Source organism: Setaria viridis, chromosome 3 (genome assembly GCF_005286985.2).
Source record: "Setaria viridis chromosome 3, Setaria_viridis_v4.0, whole genome shotgun sequence".
NCBI classification, from domain to species: domain Eukaryota; kingdom Viridiplantae; phylum Streptophyta; class Magnoliopsida; order Poales; family Poaceae; genus Setaria; species Setaria viridis.
The window spans coordinates 46,022,837-46,041,527 of NC_048265.2; the positions used below are offsets into that span (position 1 = coordinate 46,022,837).

Genomic DNA, 18,691 nt, shown 5'->3' on the forward strand with positions numbered 1-18,691 from the left:
AGTGGCAAGCAGCAGTTAACTCCAACCCTGTCTCCATTTGTTAAATTGGACCACCCTATCATGAAATCCTAGCTACGCCACTAATCTCATGTGCCCCATAATCATTGACTATTACAGTAATTTGTTGTTGGTGTAACTACAATAATAATTTGTTAATACTCGTAATAACTAATATTGATTTACTATTCAGGTCCAGATCATGGACGCACGTACATGTCATCCATCGGTTGCCGCACGCACGCATGCATGCGTGGGGAGGCGAGTGGGCGGGTCTCGAAATAACCACCGGGGCAACCGCCAGGCCCGGGCAACCGCGCGTCCCCGCGCAACCGCCGGCGCCACGCATCCCGGCGCTACTTAATTCTGCACCACCGCCACCACCACCGTCTCGATCGGCCTTCCCCTTCTCCAACGCACGCGAAACCGCCCCCCACCACCCCCCAGCGAACGAGTGACCGGCGGAGAGACACCATGCAGGCGGTGCGCCCGGCGGCGGCGGAGGAGGAGGCCCATCAGGCCCAGGCGGCGCAGCAGGAGCAGGCGGTGAGGGAGGAGGCCGCCGCCGAGGTGAAGAGGGAGGTGGCGAAGGCGCACGAGGAGGAGGAGGCGCCGGAGGAGAAGGACGTGGCGGTGGTCGGGGAGGAGGCGGAGACCGAGGGGGAGGCGGAGGCGGAGGCGGAGGGGGAAGGGGAGGCTGGGGTGTCGGCGAAGAAGAACCGCATCCAGGTGTCCACCAACAAGAAGCCGCTCTATTTCTACGTCAATCTCGCCAAGGTTCGTAGTAATAATGTCGGATTAATTCATTTTTAGTGAGATTTTAATTTGCGGGGATTATAAATATGCATGTGTGATTATGAATTATCGAAAGGGAGAGGCCTCTGATTGAACTGATGGACACATGAATGTTGGGTGCAGAGGTACATGCAGAATTACGACGAGGTTGAACTCTCTGCTCTGGGCATGGGTAACAATCTATTCTATTATTCCTACTTGATCTTGATCACCTCCCCCCTGCATGGTTCAAAGTTGATGGCGCTGTTTTTCTTTTTCTGGGCCATCTTTGGTTGCAGCCATTGGCACCGTTGTGACCGTCGCCGAGATCCTCAAGAACAACGGCCTCGCCACTGAAAAGAGTAGGGCGTCGTCATGGCTGTGGTTTTTCTTTCTTTTTTGAAACTCCACATAATTTTCTTAGCCTGTGTTTCACTCCCTTTGTTTTATCTTGTTCAGAGATCCTGACATCAACCATCGGCACCAAAGACGAGTCAAAGGGTCGGCTTGTCCGTAAAGCCAAGGTGAGATACGTCTTTTATTTGCTAATTTCTGAACCCCTCTGAGACTCGGATTCTGACCATATGCATGTGTCTTGCATTGGTGTTTCAGATCGAGATCCTGCTTTGCAAATCGGAGAACTTCAACAGCATCATGTCCAGCAAGAAGTCGGACCGCCCGAAATCCGCCGAGGAAGAGATCAAGGTGTGATCTGATCGATCAACTTCATTCTCCAGGCCTCCTCCCGTTCCTTTCCAGAGGTTGGCGAGTGACGACAACATGGATGGATATGGGGCACCAGCAGTCTGATTACGTACCAAGTACTAGTAATTAGGGTCTTAGTCCTTATTGTTGAGATGGATCAGATCTTGTGAGCTGAGCAAGCCATGCAAGAAGTGTCAACGGCGTCCGTTTGAGATGATGTAGGATTTGATCAGAGGCTGGAAGTGTTATTCCTTATGTCTCCTTAATTACCAGTTTGTGTGTGCCTTTCACTTATGTAAGCAAAGGCTAAGGTTTATGTAAGTTGTGCTGGCGAATTCAATTAATTTTTCAGGAGGGGAACCGTTATTTATTAATTTAAAGCATAACGTGCTAATTTAAAGCAAGCTGTAGTAGTACTATATATGCAAAGACATCGTTATTACGCAACTATAGTTTCACACACACTATCAGTAAAATATGCCTGCTGAAACGCTGGAGATGTGTATTTGCTTACGATTATCTCACTCCATCGTCATAGCTCAATTGTTTGTTGAAAAAATACTGATTATTTATGCTAGCGGAGGGGTTACATATGCCAGTTTAATTTGCTCTTTGAAAAATGAATTATCTCCTAAACGTGGACGGAGGGAGTAGTTCCTGATGCCTGTTCTAAAAAATAATAATGAAATGTGTGTGTTACCTTTACTCACTGGATATATAAATGTTTAAACTTGATTTTATTTTCTTCTTTACGTGGAGCTATCATAAGCTTCATTATTAACAAAACATGGATCCATTTGGTGGTAGTCCATTTGGAGTTTTTAATTTTTGGAAGTGTCTATTTCGTGAATCCTTTATAATAAGCAAGTTTGTTTGCTAGAACCTGCTACGCAGATGCTGTTCACATAAAGCGGTTCCAACTTCTGCTTCTATCAGGTCAGGGAGGACAACCTGTTTACAGTCTCTCAGCTGGTTCCATTTAACAATAATTATGCTTTCATTCTTTGCTTACCAGCTTGTATTTTGATCTATATATTTGTTGAAATGCGGCAATGGATTTGATTCTGGAGTTGACACATGGATCGACAACGCCATCAAGATAAGGGGGGTTTGATTTCAGCAACTGGGCCTGCATATTAGGGTGGTTTTTGCATGGCCTGGTTAGCTAGAGTTGGTTTTACTTGTGCAATATAGGTAACTGATAAGAGCCTGACGTGCTGCAACTGTAGCTTCGTGAGCAAATATTGAGTGATTAAGCAGTCGACAAGTCAGCCTGACATGGGAGCCTGACTTATTGTTGTGCAAGCCTGTGTCGAACGTGTTAATTCGGATTTTTGCTGGTTAGTAGTCAACCACTGCCTTTAGCTAGATCGTGATCTAAATTTTGCTTGCTTAGTTTGGAAAGGAGGTGCTAAGTTTAGCCAGAGTATCAACCTACTTCAACTGGCCCCATCGTTTTTAGGTGCTGTTTGCTTCAGCGAATTTGCCATGTGATCTGTTTGCACCGCTCACCTCGCTGTCTTTGTCCGCAGATACGTCATCCTGCCCACTCCACCCCCAGCCCCAACCCTAGCTCATGTTCTTGATTTTGATAGGGATCCTTAGTGAAAGGCAAGCTCTACGAGGGGAGTCGGCGAGAAGATGTCATGCATCAATCAGATCGGAGAGGAGGATCTATAAGTTGCTTGTATTTTTCCATCCCCTCGAGCCTTTTCATATCGATGTGGAAAGTGGTCTGATTTTGAGCAAAATTTTTCATATTTATGTGTTTGCTTCATGTTGGTAGATTGATTTTTGTTGGCTAGGCCGAGATGCTACTGTGGAGACTTCAATATGATTGAGTGCCTATCTTAGTCAGGGAGGATCTAGCGGTGGGATGGTGGGGCTCGAGGCCCCACACACACACCCACCCACCTCGGACAAGTGTTGTTGCCATGCAGAAGTATGTTTTTGCTTTGGCGAGTGATAGTACATATAAGATAAGTACACATTTATCATACATAAGAATACGACAATATATGTTACATCTGTGCATACACAAAAATTATGGAGGTTTCAATTCTTTACATGTAGCTAAATACGTACACTAGTAGTGGTAGTGAAAGATTCAGGGTATATTGGTAAAGGAAGTGGTGTTTTAAGAGAATATTACTGTCATGATTGCGAGGCTCCAAGTCTCTGTAGTACTATGACAAATATTCTGATATATAACTGTGACAGTGTGTGTTCATGACATTCGTAGTACTACTATGATTTGCCTCATAGCCTGTCTTGAAACTTCTAGGAGTAAGAATTTGAAAAAGGCTAGCAAATCCTGCTTGCTCTCATGTTTATATTTTTTTTATTCTTCAGATGAGGCTCAAAGGAAGAAGCTAGCAAGGAGTTATCGTCAAATGTCACATAGGAATCGCAGAAGCGAGACCTGCTGTCAGTTTTTTCCCCCTAGAATCTTGAAAGCTAATGTCCAGACCTATCTTGTGCTACTTATTCATTTGAGTTTCCGGATTTGAGAAATTACTTGGAGCTAAAACTCCAAGACATGTCCGGATCCTATAAAAGCTTTGATCGATATATGTATTTGTGTAATGCATGTGTTCTGTAAGCGGTAGTCCAAAGTATGATGTCCGTTCTTAATTATCAGTAATCGTTTACTGTGTTCCCAGCCAAACAGCAGCGAAGGGAATGAAAAATGTTACCCAAGGAAACTAAACATTACACTGTAACAAATAGCCGCGGCAGTTGATTCCATTGCCGTTACCACCCCATTCGCTGAACCTAACAGCACCTTACACTCCATGCGCATAGGCCTCCAAAGTTATCTTGCCACAAAAGACGAACGAGCTTGTCAAGCTCCAGCACGACACGACACGTAAACTCTGGTTCACCTTATTAGCACGTTCGTCCATCGTGCAAGACCACTCAAAAGAGGCAACGACGTCGACGTCGTTGATGCTGATGCGTCCTAATCGGGACACCACTTTTTACCGCGCCGTCAATAGATCCAAAAACATCCAAGGTGAGTGTGAGACATGCGTACTCCCAAGTCCCAACTCTGCAACAACCCCACCATGGGGCTGAGTGGCTGACACACGCATCAGGAGTAAATTTCAACTATCTGTCCTCCAGTACAAGATCTACTACGATGAATTTTCTAGTGTTCAGTTTGCAATTGGGAAGGAAGAATTACTGGACCCTCGTACGGCATGTTGAAGCAAAATTTTCCCAACAGGTTTTATCTGTGAGGTGCTAATGCAAGTTTGCAAACAAGACAGCCTACGCTGGAACTCAAAACTGTACTATCTGCGCAGTTATCCTTACATTTCTCATCACCACGGAAAATTGGAACCAATACCAAACCCATTATACAATCTCTCCCATTGTTCCCCAAGCTACAAGAGAGGCGCCAATTCAGCAATAAGTCTCGGCTATAATCCTGTATACATGCCCCCTACCAAAATCTTCTTCCTTATGTACTAGCCTTTTGCTCTACAAATTAAGCAAACACCTATCCTAGCAGGGGCCATCATACTCGACACAATGAAAAAACCAACACACATGCTTGGTTGCTCGGAAGCAAGATGGGAATGCCTCGAAAAGAATACCCTTTGGCCAATCGACAACAGGAGTAATGCCGATGGTTCACGCCATTGCTGAGTCATGCAGGCCTTGGCACACAAGCGGCATTATATTCATCTGCCATTTTTTCTTAGTGACGTCCCTTATCGTCTTTGGCAGACCGACTCGAACGAGGCCTTTGTTGGAGTTAAGTCCATATGATGGTTTCTCAATTATAAATTTTCACAGGCTTCTCATAGGTGTGACGATTCTGCAGACAATGCAAACCAACACAGAAGAGGTTATTTGCAAATTGCCAGCGTAAAGGAATAACACCATAGGTCACCCCAGGTTATTTGCACAGTACACATACATAAACCATGGCAGTTCATGTGGGTAGTTTAACGCATGACTATGTTTATTAAGTTATTTGTACTCACTTCTCAGCTGAAGGTCTGCAACATTTTATACCAATTAATTTGCTAATGCAAAAGAGCAAAATCATGTTTAACAATATTCTAAATACCCAGCATCAAACGCTAGCACGACAACAGAGCAAGAAAGATGCACATAAACGTGACCAGCATCAGCATGGAGTCCTAGGACACATCAAACATCTATTTCACTCTTTTCACAACAGGGTAGCATTACCTACCTGATTGGCTGTGTAAGACCTTTTCGATGTTGTATCAGTGTGCTCCAAGCCAAGGTATTGTTCCCAAGCACCGTATACGTCTCTCCTCTGTACATTGAAAAGAAAAGCATCATACATGAACTTAGTGTACAGGAGAAGGTATGCATTTAAGTATGCTGAACCAATCGCTTGCCTGAAAACGTGCAGATACAACATCAGTATCCTGGAGGTACTCTGGCCGGTTCATGGATATGAATGCAAGCTTCCACTGATCAAATAAGCATTATCAGGGATAGTGATGCATGTTGGCAGTACAAATTGGTGTGAAGATAAATGTAATAATTTGCTAGAAATACAGTATAAATCAGGTAACAAACTAAATACAGGGAAGATCATGAAAGGGACTGGAGAGAAGCAGGGATGGAGGCGGGACCAAGGGGAGACATGCCCTGAAGGGCGAAGGCTGAACTGATGCTTAAAAAGTTAACCCACCAACCAAGTTCTTTCATTTATTTTCCGGGGTTTTTTTATTGGCAAGTTCCTTCATTTCTGGAGGAACAAGGTGTTGATATCTAGCTCCTCCGAACAAACAAAAGGTGCACTACACCTTCCAGTGGCCTAAAGATTTTGGCACCCTTTCCAATCAACTTGAAACATTGTAACTGGAGGGACTAACCCCTTGATGTGGTTTTGCCACATTGCACATTCAAGACTACACAGAGCTTTGTAACCATAATTTGGTTTCATTTAAGAGTTTGCCAATGCCTCAGATGACCAAAGCATGTCACACTGACAGGAAGGGGCCAGAATGCGGCAAGAAGAATAGGCAGTCAAAATTAGTGGCAAAATGATGAATTTAAGTCAACATTTGTGGCAAAAATAAAATAACACCTCATCGAGTTGGAGCAATAAACAGTTTCTAGATTCAACCAACCACAATATCCAAATATAAAAAAGTCAAGACACATCTGGGTAAATCCATTCAAAAAATAATATGGAGATGAAAATAGAGTACCTTGGAGAATTCCTCATCGGGGACTCTAAGTTTTCTTTGGATGCGCTCCATTACCTCAGCAGCAGTCTCACCTTCACGGATAACCATCAAAAAAGGATCTCCAAAATTCTGAATCTGCTGATTCTGATTAGGGTCTTTCATGAAATGGTAAACATGAATCAATCGATCATGTGGGCCAAGATTCTTCTCTTCCTCTGGGATCTGTTTCAAAATTGATAGAGGCAATGTCATGCATAACTTCACATAAGTATCATAGTTGAATAAATAAGCTTACGTGAACACAACTTAATGCCAACAGATCAAAGGGGCAACTTCATCAATTACAAGAAAAATTAAATAATACAAACCTCCTCAGCCCGTAGTGTCCAGTACTGATCATTTATGTTCTCTATCTTCTCATGAGGTGGAAAGATCTGCAGGGAATAATTAAAACATCCATAAAAATGCCAAATGTAAGGAAAGATGTAGAACAAATGTTAGAAAGTTATACATAAACTCCAGAACATTACATTGAAATAGAGCATACAGGAATCTTCATTAGGGAAATATTTCACACAAACCATCTTAATTCACAAATGTAAATGCACGAACCTTATAAATCTTGTGGTAAAATACTTCAAGCAAGCGGAGCTCAGCATCAGGATTAGACAGTTCAACCTGTTGGGCATTAAAAAGAGCATGAAGACATGCTTTAACCAAAAAAAAACATATAATATAGTAACAAGGCAAAGGTATGCAGGAACCCAACCAAAACCATCATATTCAAATTCAGCTAAGATTTCTTCTCAAGAGAAACAAACAAACTGAATAAACTGAAAGACAAACAAGTGATCACCTTGGTTTTCAAGTCAGTAATCACGTCGCTGATGGTGCTATTCTTTGGAAGTCTTATGCTATGAACTACAACCTGACAAGTCATGTGTTTTTGCATATGTTAGCAATAAATGATGGGCATAGGAATTAGTGACGAACATGAGACAAACCTCATCTTTTGTTGCATGATGGAATGCAACTTTAAGTGTTTTCAAACACTGCAATTCTGGCAATGGAATGTCCAGAACCTCATAATACAAGATATCAGAAGTCTGCAAAATGGAGCATGAAAATGAAAGTAGAATAAATCAGTGTCATGTACTCATGTTAAGTATTCTTCAAATGCAGTAATGTACTCAATGGATAAAAAAAGAAAGGGAATTCAACCTGATTATAATGGACAAGCATGTCCAGTAGATGTTCTACTCCCCGATATCTGATAGGCTGCGGTTTAGGTTGCTGAGAATAACAATTGTGAGATGTAAGCCGAATCTTTGATGGATCATCCAAACCAAGTTGATGCGCAACTTTCTCAACAACATCATCATAAGTATGAAGCTTTGACCTAAGTGAAAACATGAAACACATATATGTAAGTTGAAGAAAAACTAAATATAAAATCAGTTTATTGGTTTGATTTGCAACCACTTACAATTCCAAAGAAAAATCATCATCCTTAGGTTTGTCCAGAGACCGAAAGTGCACAACCTACAGTACAAATAACACAAAAGTACTAAGTGAGCTCAGTAACAGTACATTTGTTTGCAGTGTACAGAAAACAGCAAGCATAATTATGATGCCATAGTAAAACAAACAAGACACAAATATATCCATATATACCCATCCTATAGCAACAGATGAGAAAGTATTTTACAAAGAAAACCATATGTGCATGCAAACACATGCTCACCAATTATGCCACCTTTTTTATAATGGTGTTTGGATTTGGGAAGCACATGCTCACCACGATTTACATAAATGAAGGCGAAGAGAGAACAGCATATCAAAGACAAAGTGAAACAAAAGGAGGAAATGGTATAGTAGTCTAGTCTCGGTAAACAATGAGATAAATTGAAAATATTACAATTGATTTTTATCCAAAGTATACCTGCCTATTGTGAACATACTCCAAGAATGAAGGAACATCTGGATAGCGCACTTGTGTATCACCATCAGGAACAGGAGCCTTTTGGAAACAGATGATGTCTCCATCTTCAAGCTAAAGCATGAGAAAACAAATTCAGAGAAAAATATGAATACCTTCATTAACTGCAGAACTAAAATAAATATATGTATCTAAAAAAGAGACTTTTTTTTGCAAACCTGACTAGAACGGAAAGTTAGTTTCTTGTCAATATGTTCACACATCACATTTGGCTCAAACTTAATTTCCTGCAGAGTAAGAATGTCAAAAGCCTCAGGATACTCATCTTGGGAAGAGGATAGCTACAACATTATTAGGTGCATAACATTATAAGACATTAACTATCAAGCAAGGTACGCTTGAAGAATTAAGGACTCAAACAGAACTGTATGAGCACATGGTAGAACACGCATGCTGCAAACTTGAATGCTTTCCACACTCTAGAGAAATAAATACAGAATTGTGAAGCACCTCGTATAGCTCTATTTCTTCATTTGGAGAAAACCCTGCCATTTCATTTAGCTTCGTCAATATTTCAGATGGCTTTCCCAAAGCCTTCACGAAAAGTCTACCAACAAACCTGTATAACAGACCGATGTCACCAGGCGAGTCATCTGTAATAGATTTTCAGCACAAGGATTGACAACTAGATTAACAAGAAACATACCTGAGCTCTTCCTTCTCAGCATCATAAAGCTTGAAGAAAAGTAGTATGTCTTCTTTGCTCTTCTCTGGTGGACGAATTGGACGTAACTCCTGTAGAAGTAATAATTAGGCACGATCATGCATCTCAAATCTAGCAGGCATAATAAAAAAATAGGAGACATAAGAAACTATATATTGCAATTGCTTATGCTATTACCGGTCCAAGTTCAACTTCCAGGAACAGCTTCAACTCAGCATTGTGTGCCTTATTTGAGACTTCCCTAAGCTGCCCGACCTGTGCAACAAAAGTAATGAATTAAAATCACAAAATAAATTAAAACAAGTTAAAGAAGTAAAAAGCAAGATAAGATGCATCTTATATTTCACTATTTCTCGAACGTTCTCTCACAGATACATCCTTAAGTCTATTGCAATAATTCTAGTATTCTGCATTCAAGCAATTCAACCAAACAGGATAGGATAGATCATGAATTCAAATAAGCTAATGGTACATGTTACATGCAAGGAAATCTCAAGGGTTAAGAAATGTGCACTTCACTTGTCTCCAAATTGCAAGTGAGATGTGAAGAATTGAAGATACAACTTGCAATTGACATTGGAAAATAAAAGGTTACCCTTTTCACATTAACATATTGGCAAAGAGGAACAAAAATTAAAAAGAAAGGATCAAGCAATTGGTAACAAAACTAAACGGAAGTAAGAGATGAGGACCTCAATAATGTTGAACCAAATAGTATTCCACTTATAAGTATTTGAAGGATCATAAGTGTGAACTTCTAGAGCAATAAATGACTCACCGATTGTGCTTCTTCATGGGCGGTCAACGGACGATTTGGCCGGTATGTATGGTTCTGCCTCTTAGCCCACAACCAGAAGCGCTGAAACTGTACAGGTATGCCATATTCCTTTGCAACTTCCTCCTATTAAACAATTCATTTGAAAATCAAATGAGACTAAATTCAAGTCAAAGGATGATTATTAATTATATAGGAAACTTTAGCTTTGACGCAGATCATAGAGCACAACTGTAAAATTAAAGAAATTTGGAATGCGATAGATGGAATGTTCCAAATTGGAAGTTAGACAAACCATAAAGCAAGTGCACTGCTTATTTCTGGTAAGTTTCCCAGTTAAAGATAGAACTAGAATAGAAAATAAGGCTGTGTTTGGAGGGGCTCAAACTTGAGTTCAAACCCACCACAAATGTAGCAGGTCAAACCTTGCAAATAGGCCAAAAATATCCAAAAATCTTAACCATGAAACCTTGATATGGAATAGATTTTTTGGGGTCTTTACCTTGAATGAAGTAAAAGGCAACTGCTTCTGAATGCGGAAGCTGCGAACTTTTTCGTGGTCCACCAGGTCAAAATATATGTTCTTACCAATCTGATCCTTTAAATCTTCATCTCGAGCAATCTGTGTTCATTTTTACAAACAAAGCTCTATCAGAAAAAGTCACCAAAGAGAAACTGGTTATGACTGAAACAAGACCGGACCTTTATGATAGTGTAGAGGTGTGCTTCAGCCTTTTCCTTTTTCTTGTGTTCTTTCTCTTCTTGTTCTTTCTTCAACCTTATCTGTAAAAGCACAGTTGAACCAGTCACTATCTTCAAAGAAAATGCAACATGATATATAGAAAAGGGGGGAATTACACACAAACTACTTACCCGCAAATGCTCCGCAATATCCTTCTCATCAACATTACACATTATTTTCTCCTTGTCACTCTCACGAATGTAGACAAGCATGTAGGCATTGGAATACTTTGTGAACTTGAACGGCGTGTTATTGAAACCAGGGTTTATTTGAGGCAACTGTTGCATGAAAAAAAGAAAATAAAATAAGATGAATGAAGTTACTACGACAAGTCAACAAGTAATCGTATTATACTGAATGAACTGTTGTTAAAAAAAGTGTTACCTCTTCCTCACCCCCATACTGCTCTTCAAGTGCCTTTTTCGTATCTTCTTTCGTAACCCGCTCATCATCAAATTTGTACCTGAAAAGTGAGTATCCAACCAAAAAAAAACCATGAAGCGCATTTGCAAAATATATTTTCAGAGATATAGTAACTGGATGAACTTGTGTGCATAAGCGAAGTGAGTCCATGCCCCATCTGCTTAAAGAAGATATTATTGTGAAATGCTATTCAGCACTGTGTACTGTCAACCTACAGTGAGGTTGATGGAACATGCAGACTGCTAACCAACAGATTCCGAGGATTGCATCTTGACACGAGAAACGAGATAGTGATGTAGCGAGAATGAGTAAACTGAAGTTATTAGCAGAGGAGAGTGTAAATATACTGTATCCCAGCTTAATATCACAACTGTTACATATATATCAGGGCCATATTAGCCCATATGCTGTATATATCAACATATAAACATCAAGTCTAAATAAGAGAGATCTTCCCGCCAATTATTTCAAGGTAACAGCAACATGGGGTGAAGAACTACTAACGTACATAGTAATTATGTCCTCAAGCTTTAGAATGTCAGACCACAATCAAAATAAGTAAAACAAACAGAACCAGAAAACACTAGAAATAACTGAAACCCATAAGATAAAAACGCACCACTGATCTGAGAGTGTCGGCCGAATGAAAGCATAATAGTGACCACCATGTACTCCTCCACTATGAACAAGAACACTGACAAAAGAAGATAGGCAACATCAGTACAGAAAAAATGGGCCATGTCATAAGAAAAGATTAATAATGTTCTCATATAAACTGTCAGCAAAAGGAAGAGAACAAACTTTCAAATTTGCACATTTTCTAACACAACTTAACAATGTAGGCCAAAAGGACAATATTGAATAGATACATATAATTGGCCAATTTCTACAGTCAGGTTCTTGTCTTCCACAAGAAATCATCAGCATCTAAAGGAACAAAGGAAAATAGGTTTGGGCCACTGTCAATTACAGTTTCGATATCTACCATTGCTTCTGTAATATTTTGACTCATGCCACCACTGTGTAAAATGTTCGGTTTATGGCCCCGTTTGTATCCGCTTATAAGCGGCTTATCGGTGGAAATAAGCGAGAATCCCGCCAAACGCTTTGCTTATTTTCACCGATTCTCGCTTATGTGGTAAGCCGCTTCAACGATTTGAACTACGAGAAGCGAAAAGCGAGAAGCGAGAAAATCTTCGCTTAGATTATAATCCAAGCGTGGCTAGTAAAAGCGTATACAAACAGGGCCTATGCCACTGCCATACCAATTTTAGTGGCAAAACTTGTTCAATTTATGCCACTCGATGTGGTACAGTAAATCGGTAATGGCATACATGGAAGAAGTTTTACATAGTGGTGGTAGTAGTCTAAAAATTGTAAAAGCAGTGGCAAAGATTGAAACAGTTTGACATGGTGGCACAAGCCTAAGTTCTCCTGTAAGGAAAGGGACACCTTTTAAAGGAGAAGTGCTACATTGGTTGGAATTTCTTCATTTCTAAAACAGATTAGACTTCTTTATTATAGCTGGTGAGACTATATTCATTCAAAGAATTAGAACAACATACGATAAATAAATTACCTGTGAAGCGTATAAAGGTTTCTAATACTACGATCTGCATCTGGAGAAAGATATTTTCCTTCATCTCTATCAAGATCAAGTTGTAGCGGGAACTCATAACGGTCATTAATCTGCAAAAGTAGGGGGGTTTGCCATCAATTGTAAATAATCTCATCCATCATTTCTTAAACAAAAGACATGTCATGTTAATTTCTTGACCATGAGAACAGAGAGTTCAAAAAAATGAGAACAGAGAACGGAATGAAGCAAAAACAAGAACATGTCAACATGAAACAGAGAATCATAATCAAAAGAAAGAACAGAGCAATGGAACAATATCATGTCTGAATGAGGCATGTTGTACGCAGGGTATTGGATCCAAATAATAGGCTTCTATGTCATGTTTGTATATCCAAACAAGGACTTGCTGATGCAAAATACAAGGTGATTGAGGTGTCATTTGTCACAGCTTAAAACTCTTGCACCTTAAAGAAGTCTCCCAAGTCATTCGACAGTCCCTATTCAAGCAGTATGGTCCTAGGCTACGTGCATCAACCTAAATAACTGTCAGAAGAATCATCTATTTATTGACAATTTTCGTAATTCTAAAGCAAAACCGCAGTTTGCAACAGATGTTTGCGCTTACCACATCGTTCACGTGATCCCCAACAATGATATGACTGAACCCACAAAAAAGAAAGGAAAAAAAAACTGGTTGTGACTAACCTAGAACATATTTATTCTATTTTGGTGCACTTCACTGCAAAGAATTAATTTTGTTGGTGCCAACACAGGTTCAATAGCCCCAAAAATAGAAAAATAGGTTTATCAATGCATAGATAGTCCCATTGTATGGGTTCAGGAGTTAGCAGTAACAGAAATTGACAAGCACTTCATGGCATAGAGTCGCAGATACAATCACATTAATTTTATGTAAATTCTTGCCAAACTTTTGAAAATTGTTGCATGTGATCTGAAAGAAATTACGCCAGTCTGGCCAATATCTAAAAATACTTCATGTAACTTGAAAGAAGCAAAATTGGTACCAGTGCCCAAATGGGAACAGATTTGGAAATCTCAAAAAGAGTGTCTGTATTTCATTAGTCTAAAGGCTTACAGTTTGGTCAATGCCAAACCCTTGGATCCAGATGCACGCCATGATAACAAGCATTTTGTTAAAAAGAAATATACTTGAAAAACCATACAGATGTAAAAAGTGATTTATCATTTTGACAGTGACGTTCAGCACAGTTCTAACCTTAACCATTGTATCTCGCATGTAATCATATTCAAAACGCTTCAGTTGAAGTTGCAAAACAGGAGGGAAATCAAGGAAGAGCACACCTTTCTTTGCATCCTGAAAACAAAATTAAGATTTGGAATTAAGGGATGACTATAATAACAAAAGGTTAGGAAAAGCTAATCATCACATAAATTTCCATCATCTAATTGAAATTCCTGGAACTTTCTTAAAACTCTGAGAATTGGTAATCACTGAATATTCAGCTATAAAGCATGCATTGAACAGGATTTGTGGGAACCTGTAAGCCATATTGCTCCGCATGATATTTGTTATCACCCTCTAAACGCTCCACTTCCACATATTTATCAAATGATGCATAAACGTCACGACAACCTTTCACATCAAGTTGCAGATCTGCAAGGCCATGTCATAAGCAACTATTATATCATAGATTAATACATGGTTTTCATGCAAGAAAAGAATAAATGACAAAGCCTACCATAAAATGATTCTTTTCTGCTAGATTTATAGTCCACATTGATGCACTCGATATAATTAATGTGGTGGCCTTCAAATAATTGTTCAATTGTTCCTTCCACAACAGTTCCCTGTGGAAAAAGCAAAGTTAATAAAAAGTAATCACCATATTGCAATTCACTATTGTCATATTTACCTTCATCTTATCTTCAAGCTTCTCACAAAGAACTCTGTTGAGCTCTTGCACATCATGCTGCATGAAAGAATCATAAGTATCCCATCCAAAGGATTTGGTCAACTCTTTCGTAGCCACACTGTTGTCACTATACTGGAGCTTGTAAAAAAGGCTCTGAAGGGCTAGAGGAATACTCCCAGATGGCATGTCATTCTCAGTTGTTGGCATATGATATACAGCCTACAATAAACATTTAACCAAATTAGTTCAATATTCGGAGTTCAGACACTTCGAAAAAACATGTAGGATTGAACCATGCTTGACCTCACCTTTCTGAAGTATGGTATATGGTACAACGTTTGTAGGAGAGAGTTCATATAACAGGTAGCACCTTGATTCTTGAGACCTACATAACCTGTTTCTTTTTTCGAATCGTAAGTCCAATAATCAACCATTCTTCGCACAGCCACCTCAGCTTCTACTACAACAGTGTCATTCACAAGATAGCCCCTGCTTGGGTCATACAGGTCACTCAAAGGCATAAATGATGTGAAACCCCAGTCGCTCTCACGTGCATTAAATTGGTGCTGGGTATCTGCCAAACATGGAACCAACATATATATTCAACAAAATGAAATGTTGCAGAAACACCAGAATACTCATCATATGTAAGGTGTAACTAAAGCAAAAAAAAAAAAGTTACGTACTACACATAAAAATTGAACAGCGGATCTAAGGAATATCTGGAAGAACAAGATTGGAAATCAAACCCATGTATACAACAACAATAATAATAATACCTATGCATCACTTAATATATTTTAGCAACTGAACTGAAGGTCAGGGCTTCAAGCAACTTTGAGTTGATAATGGAGCAGTAAAGTTCAAAGTAGGAAACAAAACTGTTGGGAGTTATTGGGAAAACTGAAAATAAGCATGACTGCAACCAATGCAGTTTTGAAAACAATCGTTTGTGATGCTGACATATGGGTCCCATACAGGCATCCACCTGTTCACACATGTCAGTAAGACATCCATTGGCAATTTTCAAAGTGTTTGATTTTACAGAAGCATTTATACAGAGTTCTATTTATTTGAATGAAACATTATTGAAAATATTATATCATGCATCATAAAAATGATCAGCTATGTACGTGATTAATGATCTAGATTCATGATTCATCCTAATAAAAGCCACACTCAACAATATTAACACAACTACTTACATAGGAATAAAAGTCAAACGAATCTTTTACAACCAACACAATAATTACATTTTTTCGAAATAGACAGCCAATGCAGTAAAGGCAACAAGCACACATGACCTTAGTTTAAGTTGCCAGAAACGCAAGTAAAAAAGAGACTCGAAGCAAAGGAACATCCTACAAGAATAAAGTAAATAAATAAATACAAAATACTTATCTAGAAGTGAACTAGCCCCCTTAAAGTTGAAATAACTTAAAAAATAAAGATTCTATTAAACTTAGAAGAACTTTATGTGCCCTGCATGTGCTACATGTGTTTCAAATATTATCTTGATTCAGAATAGTAAACTATGTCTCATAATAAGGGGAAGGGGGGGAGCTGTCTATCATCTTGCATAGTAATTGTCATTAGTTACAGGCAAATAGCCTGTGCACCTCATTTCCAGTTATAACCTCATCCAACCAGGGAGATTTTTGACTCTCTACATATCGCCATAGAACCTAGGCATGTGCTGTGTTCCCCCTTGTTGCACTGCTAAAAACTGCATCCCACACGCTATTGTGATAAAAATTGACATTTGTAAATGATCAAATAGCTGCCAATGGTTCCAGCTCAGTTAAATACTTGTAAGATATAGCCCCTTGAAACTTCCATGCACTCACAAGACACGCAGGCAACAATAAATGACGAAAGAGATACCTTTCCGTATCGTATACTTGGGATGGATTTGGTTCACAACGGCCAAGCTGAACTGAGCATAACGGCTCCACCCGTACGGGAGGTTCCCCGAATCCGCGACATCCAAATACATCGAGAAGTGATCCACATTGTTCCCCTTGGGGAAGATCAGCACACGCCTGCGAGCAAAAATAGGCACTTCAATCAAAACCCCCGAGACCTTTACCCGTGTTTCCAGCAGCAGTTACGGTGGTGAGAGATCCTGATCTCACCATTTATACCCTCCGACGACAAACACGTCGGAGTAGTGCTTCTTAGTGTTGAGGCGGCTGAAGCTCTCGATCGTCCAGGTGAAGCGCGACGTCTGCGGGTCCTCCGCCGGCTGACTCTCAGCCGTGTTGGCGGGCTCCGTCTGCGCGACGACTAGCAGCAGCAACCACAGCAGAAACCAGCACGAGTGAGATGAGATGAGATCAACAGGAACTAGAAACACATAAACCCAGCAACACCACTAACACACGCGAGCGCAGAGGGAGAAGGCGGGAGGAGAGCGAGTCGCGAGGAGGCCCTAGACCCTCACCTTCCATCGGCTGCGGGGCGGGTTCGGGGCCGGCGACGGGGAGCTCCTGGTGCGGCACGAGCATCTCTTCGTCCTCCTGCTGCTGCTGCGGGGAGCCAGAGCGCGGGGGTGTCAGATCCGGCGATGCGCGTAAACCCTAGAGCGAAGCCAAGCCCTACCCGATCGTACGGGGGGGCGGGGCCAGCGAGGGGAGCTTGCCGCCGAGATCGGGGCGGGCGGGCGAGAGAGCGAGTGAAGAGGGGGGGGGGCACGTACCTCGAGAGGGGGCGGCGTCATCATAGTCATGGGGTCGTCGTCGCCGGCGACTGCAGTGGACTCGCGAGAGGCGGCCGCCAGGCGGCGGCGGACGGCGGCGGGGAGAGGAGGAGGAGGAGGGGGGTGGGGGGGTCGAGGGCGGATGCGGGGCGAAGGGAAGTTGCTGATGCGGGGAGGGGGGAGCAGAGGTCGGTCGCGTGCTGTCGGAGGGCGATTTGGGGATTTTGCTGGGTCCAGCAGGGCAGCACAGGAGGAGTCTTTGCCTGTTTTGGGTTGGGGAGTTTTTTTTTTTTTTTTTGATAAGGAGATTGGGGAGTTTAGTTCCGAGCGTTCTCTCCTCTCCTCCCGCTCCCACAGAAAGTCCAGAACAGCCTGCGTCGCTCGTGTAGGAGGTTTTTTTTTTCTTTTTACGCCTATAACACTTTTTTACCTCGTTTCGTGATTTCTCTTACAAATTATCACACGAGTACGCGACATGCATAAAGTATTCGCGATTTTAGCAAATCAATCATACCCACAATAAACAATTGGTAGTGCAAGGAGGATGATTGACCAATTATTGTACATACCGCGTTTTTATTATGTGCAACTCTATAGTAATGGTTCTCGAATATGCAGTTTCTATAATAAAGCTCGGCAAAAAAATGCAGGGATAACCTAAAAATCTTTTTTGCTTTAGTTAAAAGCCACGTAGTGGAATTAGAACTCTCTTATTCTTAAGATAGCACGGGCCAATGGAGCTCTGCTCCTATGGCGCTTCCCCTTTCGTTGTGGACTCATGTTATTGTCGAGCAAGTGCTATGTTACTCTCTTGGCATGGTAAAAATGAAAAAATTGTTCCGATTGGAAAAAATACTTTGCTCCACTTAGGAAGAAAAAATTCATTTAAAGGAAAAAAATCATATCTCACCACCATATGCGACATTAGTGGCATATACAGTATTTCCCGTCTCTTGGGTATTATGATGCCTTATCACTTGTGTGTTTATCCGGCTCATGCGAGAATTGCAAAAGCAATCTAATGCTCATTTGGTCAGGTCAAATGCATGATGCATCAACTGGTTACTTGAAAGTGCCATCGTGTTTACTGTTTAGTGAACCAATAGAGATGGAATCGTTAATGAGCAAATGAAAAATGGCATTATCAACAAATGTTACATGAATTGATAGTTCAAATCTTACATCATCACGAGGAAAGTGTCAAAATATTCACTATGTTTTGTATCAAACCAAATATTTGAGCTTCTTTCCATGCCG

The 18,691-nt window shown here is 40.8% G+C and overlaps 2 protein-coding genes across 3 annotated transcripts; one reads left to right on the forward strand and one right to left on the reverse strand.

Annotated features, from left to right (window-relative positions):
• Positions 1-244: 244 nt before the first annotated feature.
• LOC117850374 (uncharacterized protein At2g34160) lies at positions 245-1,850 on the forward strand. Its single transcript, XM_034732200.2, has 5 exons — positions 245-774; positions 916-964; positions 1,071-1,133; positions 1,231-1,295; positions 1,384-1,850. Exons 1-5 carry the CDS (start codon positions 472-474, stop codon positions 1,480-1,482), a joined length of 579 nt encoding a protein of 192 aa, XP_034588091.1. The 5' UTR covers positions 245-471; the 3' UTR covers positions 1,483-1,850.
• A 2,882-nt stretch (positions 1,851-4,732) lies between these two features.
• LOC117848201 (ubiquitin C-terminal hydrolase 12) lies at positions 4,733-17,585 on the reverse strand. Of its 2 annotated transcripts, none has more exons than XM_034729531.2 (31): positions 17,435-17,585; positions 17,180-17,264; positions 16,872-17,022; positions 16,621-16,778; positions 15,045-15,310; positions 14,737-14,955; positions 14,563-14,671; positions 14,362-14,477; positions 14,079-14,177; positions 12,842-12,951; positions 11,882-11,956; positions 11,224-11,302; positions 10,971-11,117; positions 10,800-10,880; positions 10,600-10,719; positions 10,101-10,223; positions 9,500-9,577; positions 9,305-9,393; positions 9,109-9,217; positions 8,817-8,885; positions 8,602-8,712; positions 8,146-8,201; positions 7,881-8,058; positions 7,664-7,765; positions 7,516-7,587; positions 7,272-7,337; positions 7,028-7,093; positions 6,681-6,881; positions 5,859-5,933; positions 5,687-5,773; positions 4,733-5,302 (listed from the first exon to the last, which is right to left on the reverse strand). In XM_034729531.2, exons 1-31 carry the CDS (start codon positions 17,462-17,464, stop codon positions 5,261-5,263), a joined length of 3,369 nt encoding a protein of 1,122 aa, XP_034585422.1. In that variant the 5' UTR covers positions 17,465-17,585; the 3' UTR covers positions 4,733-5,260. The 2 variants fall into 2 exon arrangements, with proteins under 2 accessions (XP_034585422.1, XP_034585423.1); XM_034729532.2 differs by having other exon boundaries at positions 17,180-17,261; positions 17,435-17,479.
• Positions 17,586-18,691: the final 1,106 nt, after the last annotated feature.

Bases quoted from the DNA above. Each gene is read 5' to 3' on its own strand.
- LOC117850374 (XM_034732200.2), top strand. From the start codon at position 472: ATGCAGGCGGTGCGCCCGGCGGCGGCGGAGGAGGAGGCCCATCAGGCC. The intron at 775-915 runs GTTCGTAGTAAT...TGTTGGGTGCAG, and splicing joins TCTACGTCAATCTCGCCAAG to AGGTACATGCAGAATTACGA. The intron at 1,134-1,230 runs GTAGGGCGTCGT...TATCTTGTTCAG, and splicing joins CGGCCTCGCCACTGAAAAGA to AGATCCTGACATCAACCATC.
- LOC117848201 (XM_034729531.2), bottom strand. From the start codon at position 17,464: ATGACTATGATGACGCCGCCCCCTCTCGAG. The intron at 8,202-8,601 runs GTATACTTTGGA...TTTGTACTGTAG, and splicing joins AGTATGTTCACAATAGGCAG to GTTGTGCACTTTCGGTCTCT. The intron at 5,934-6,680 runs GTACTCTATTTT...TTATTTGATCAG, and splicing joins CCGATGAGGAATTCTCCAAG to TGGAAGCTTGCATTCATATC.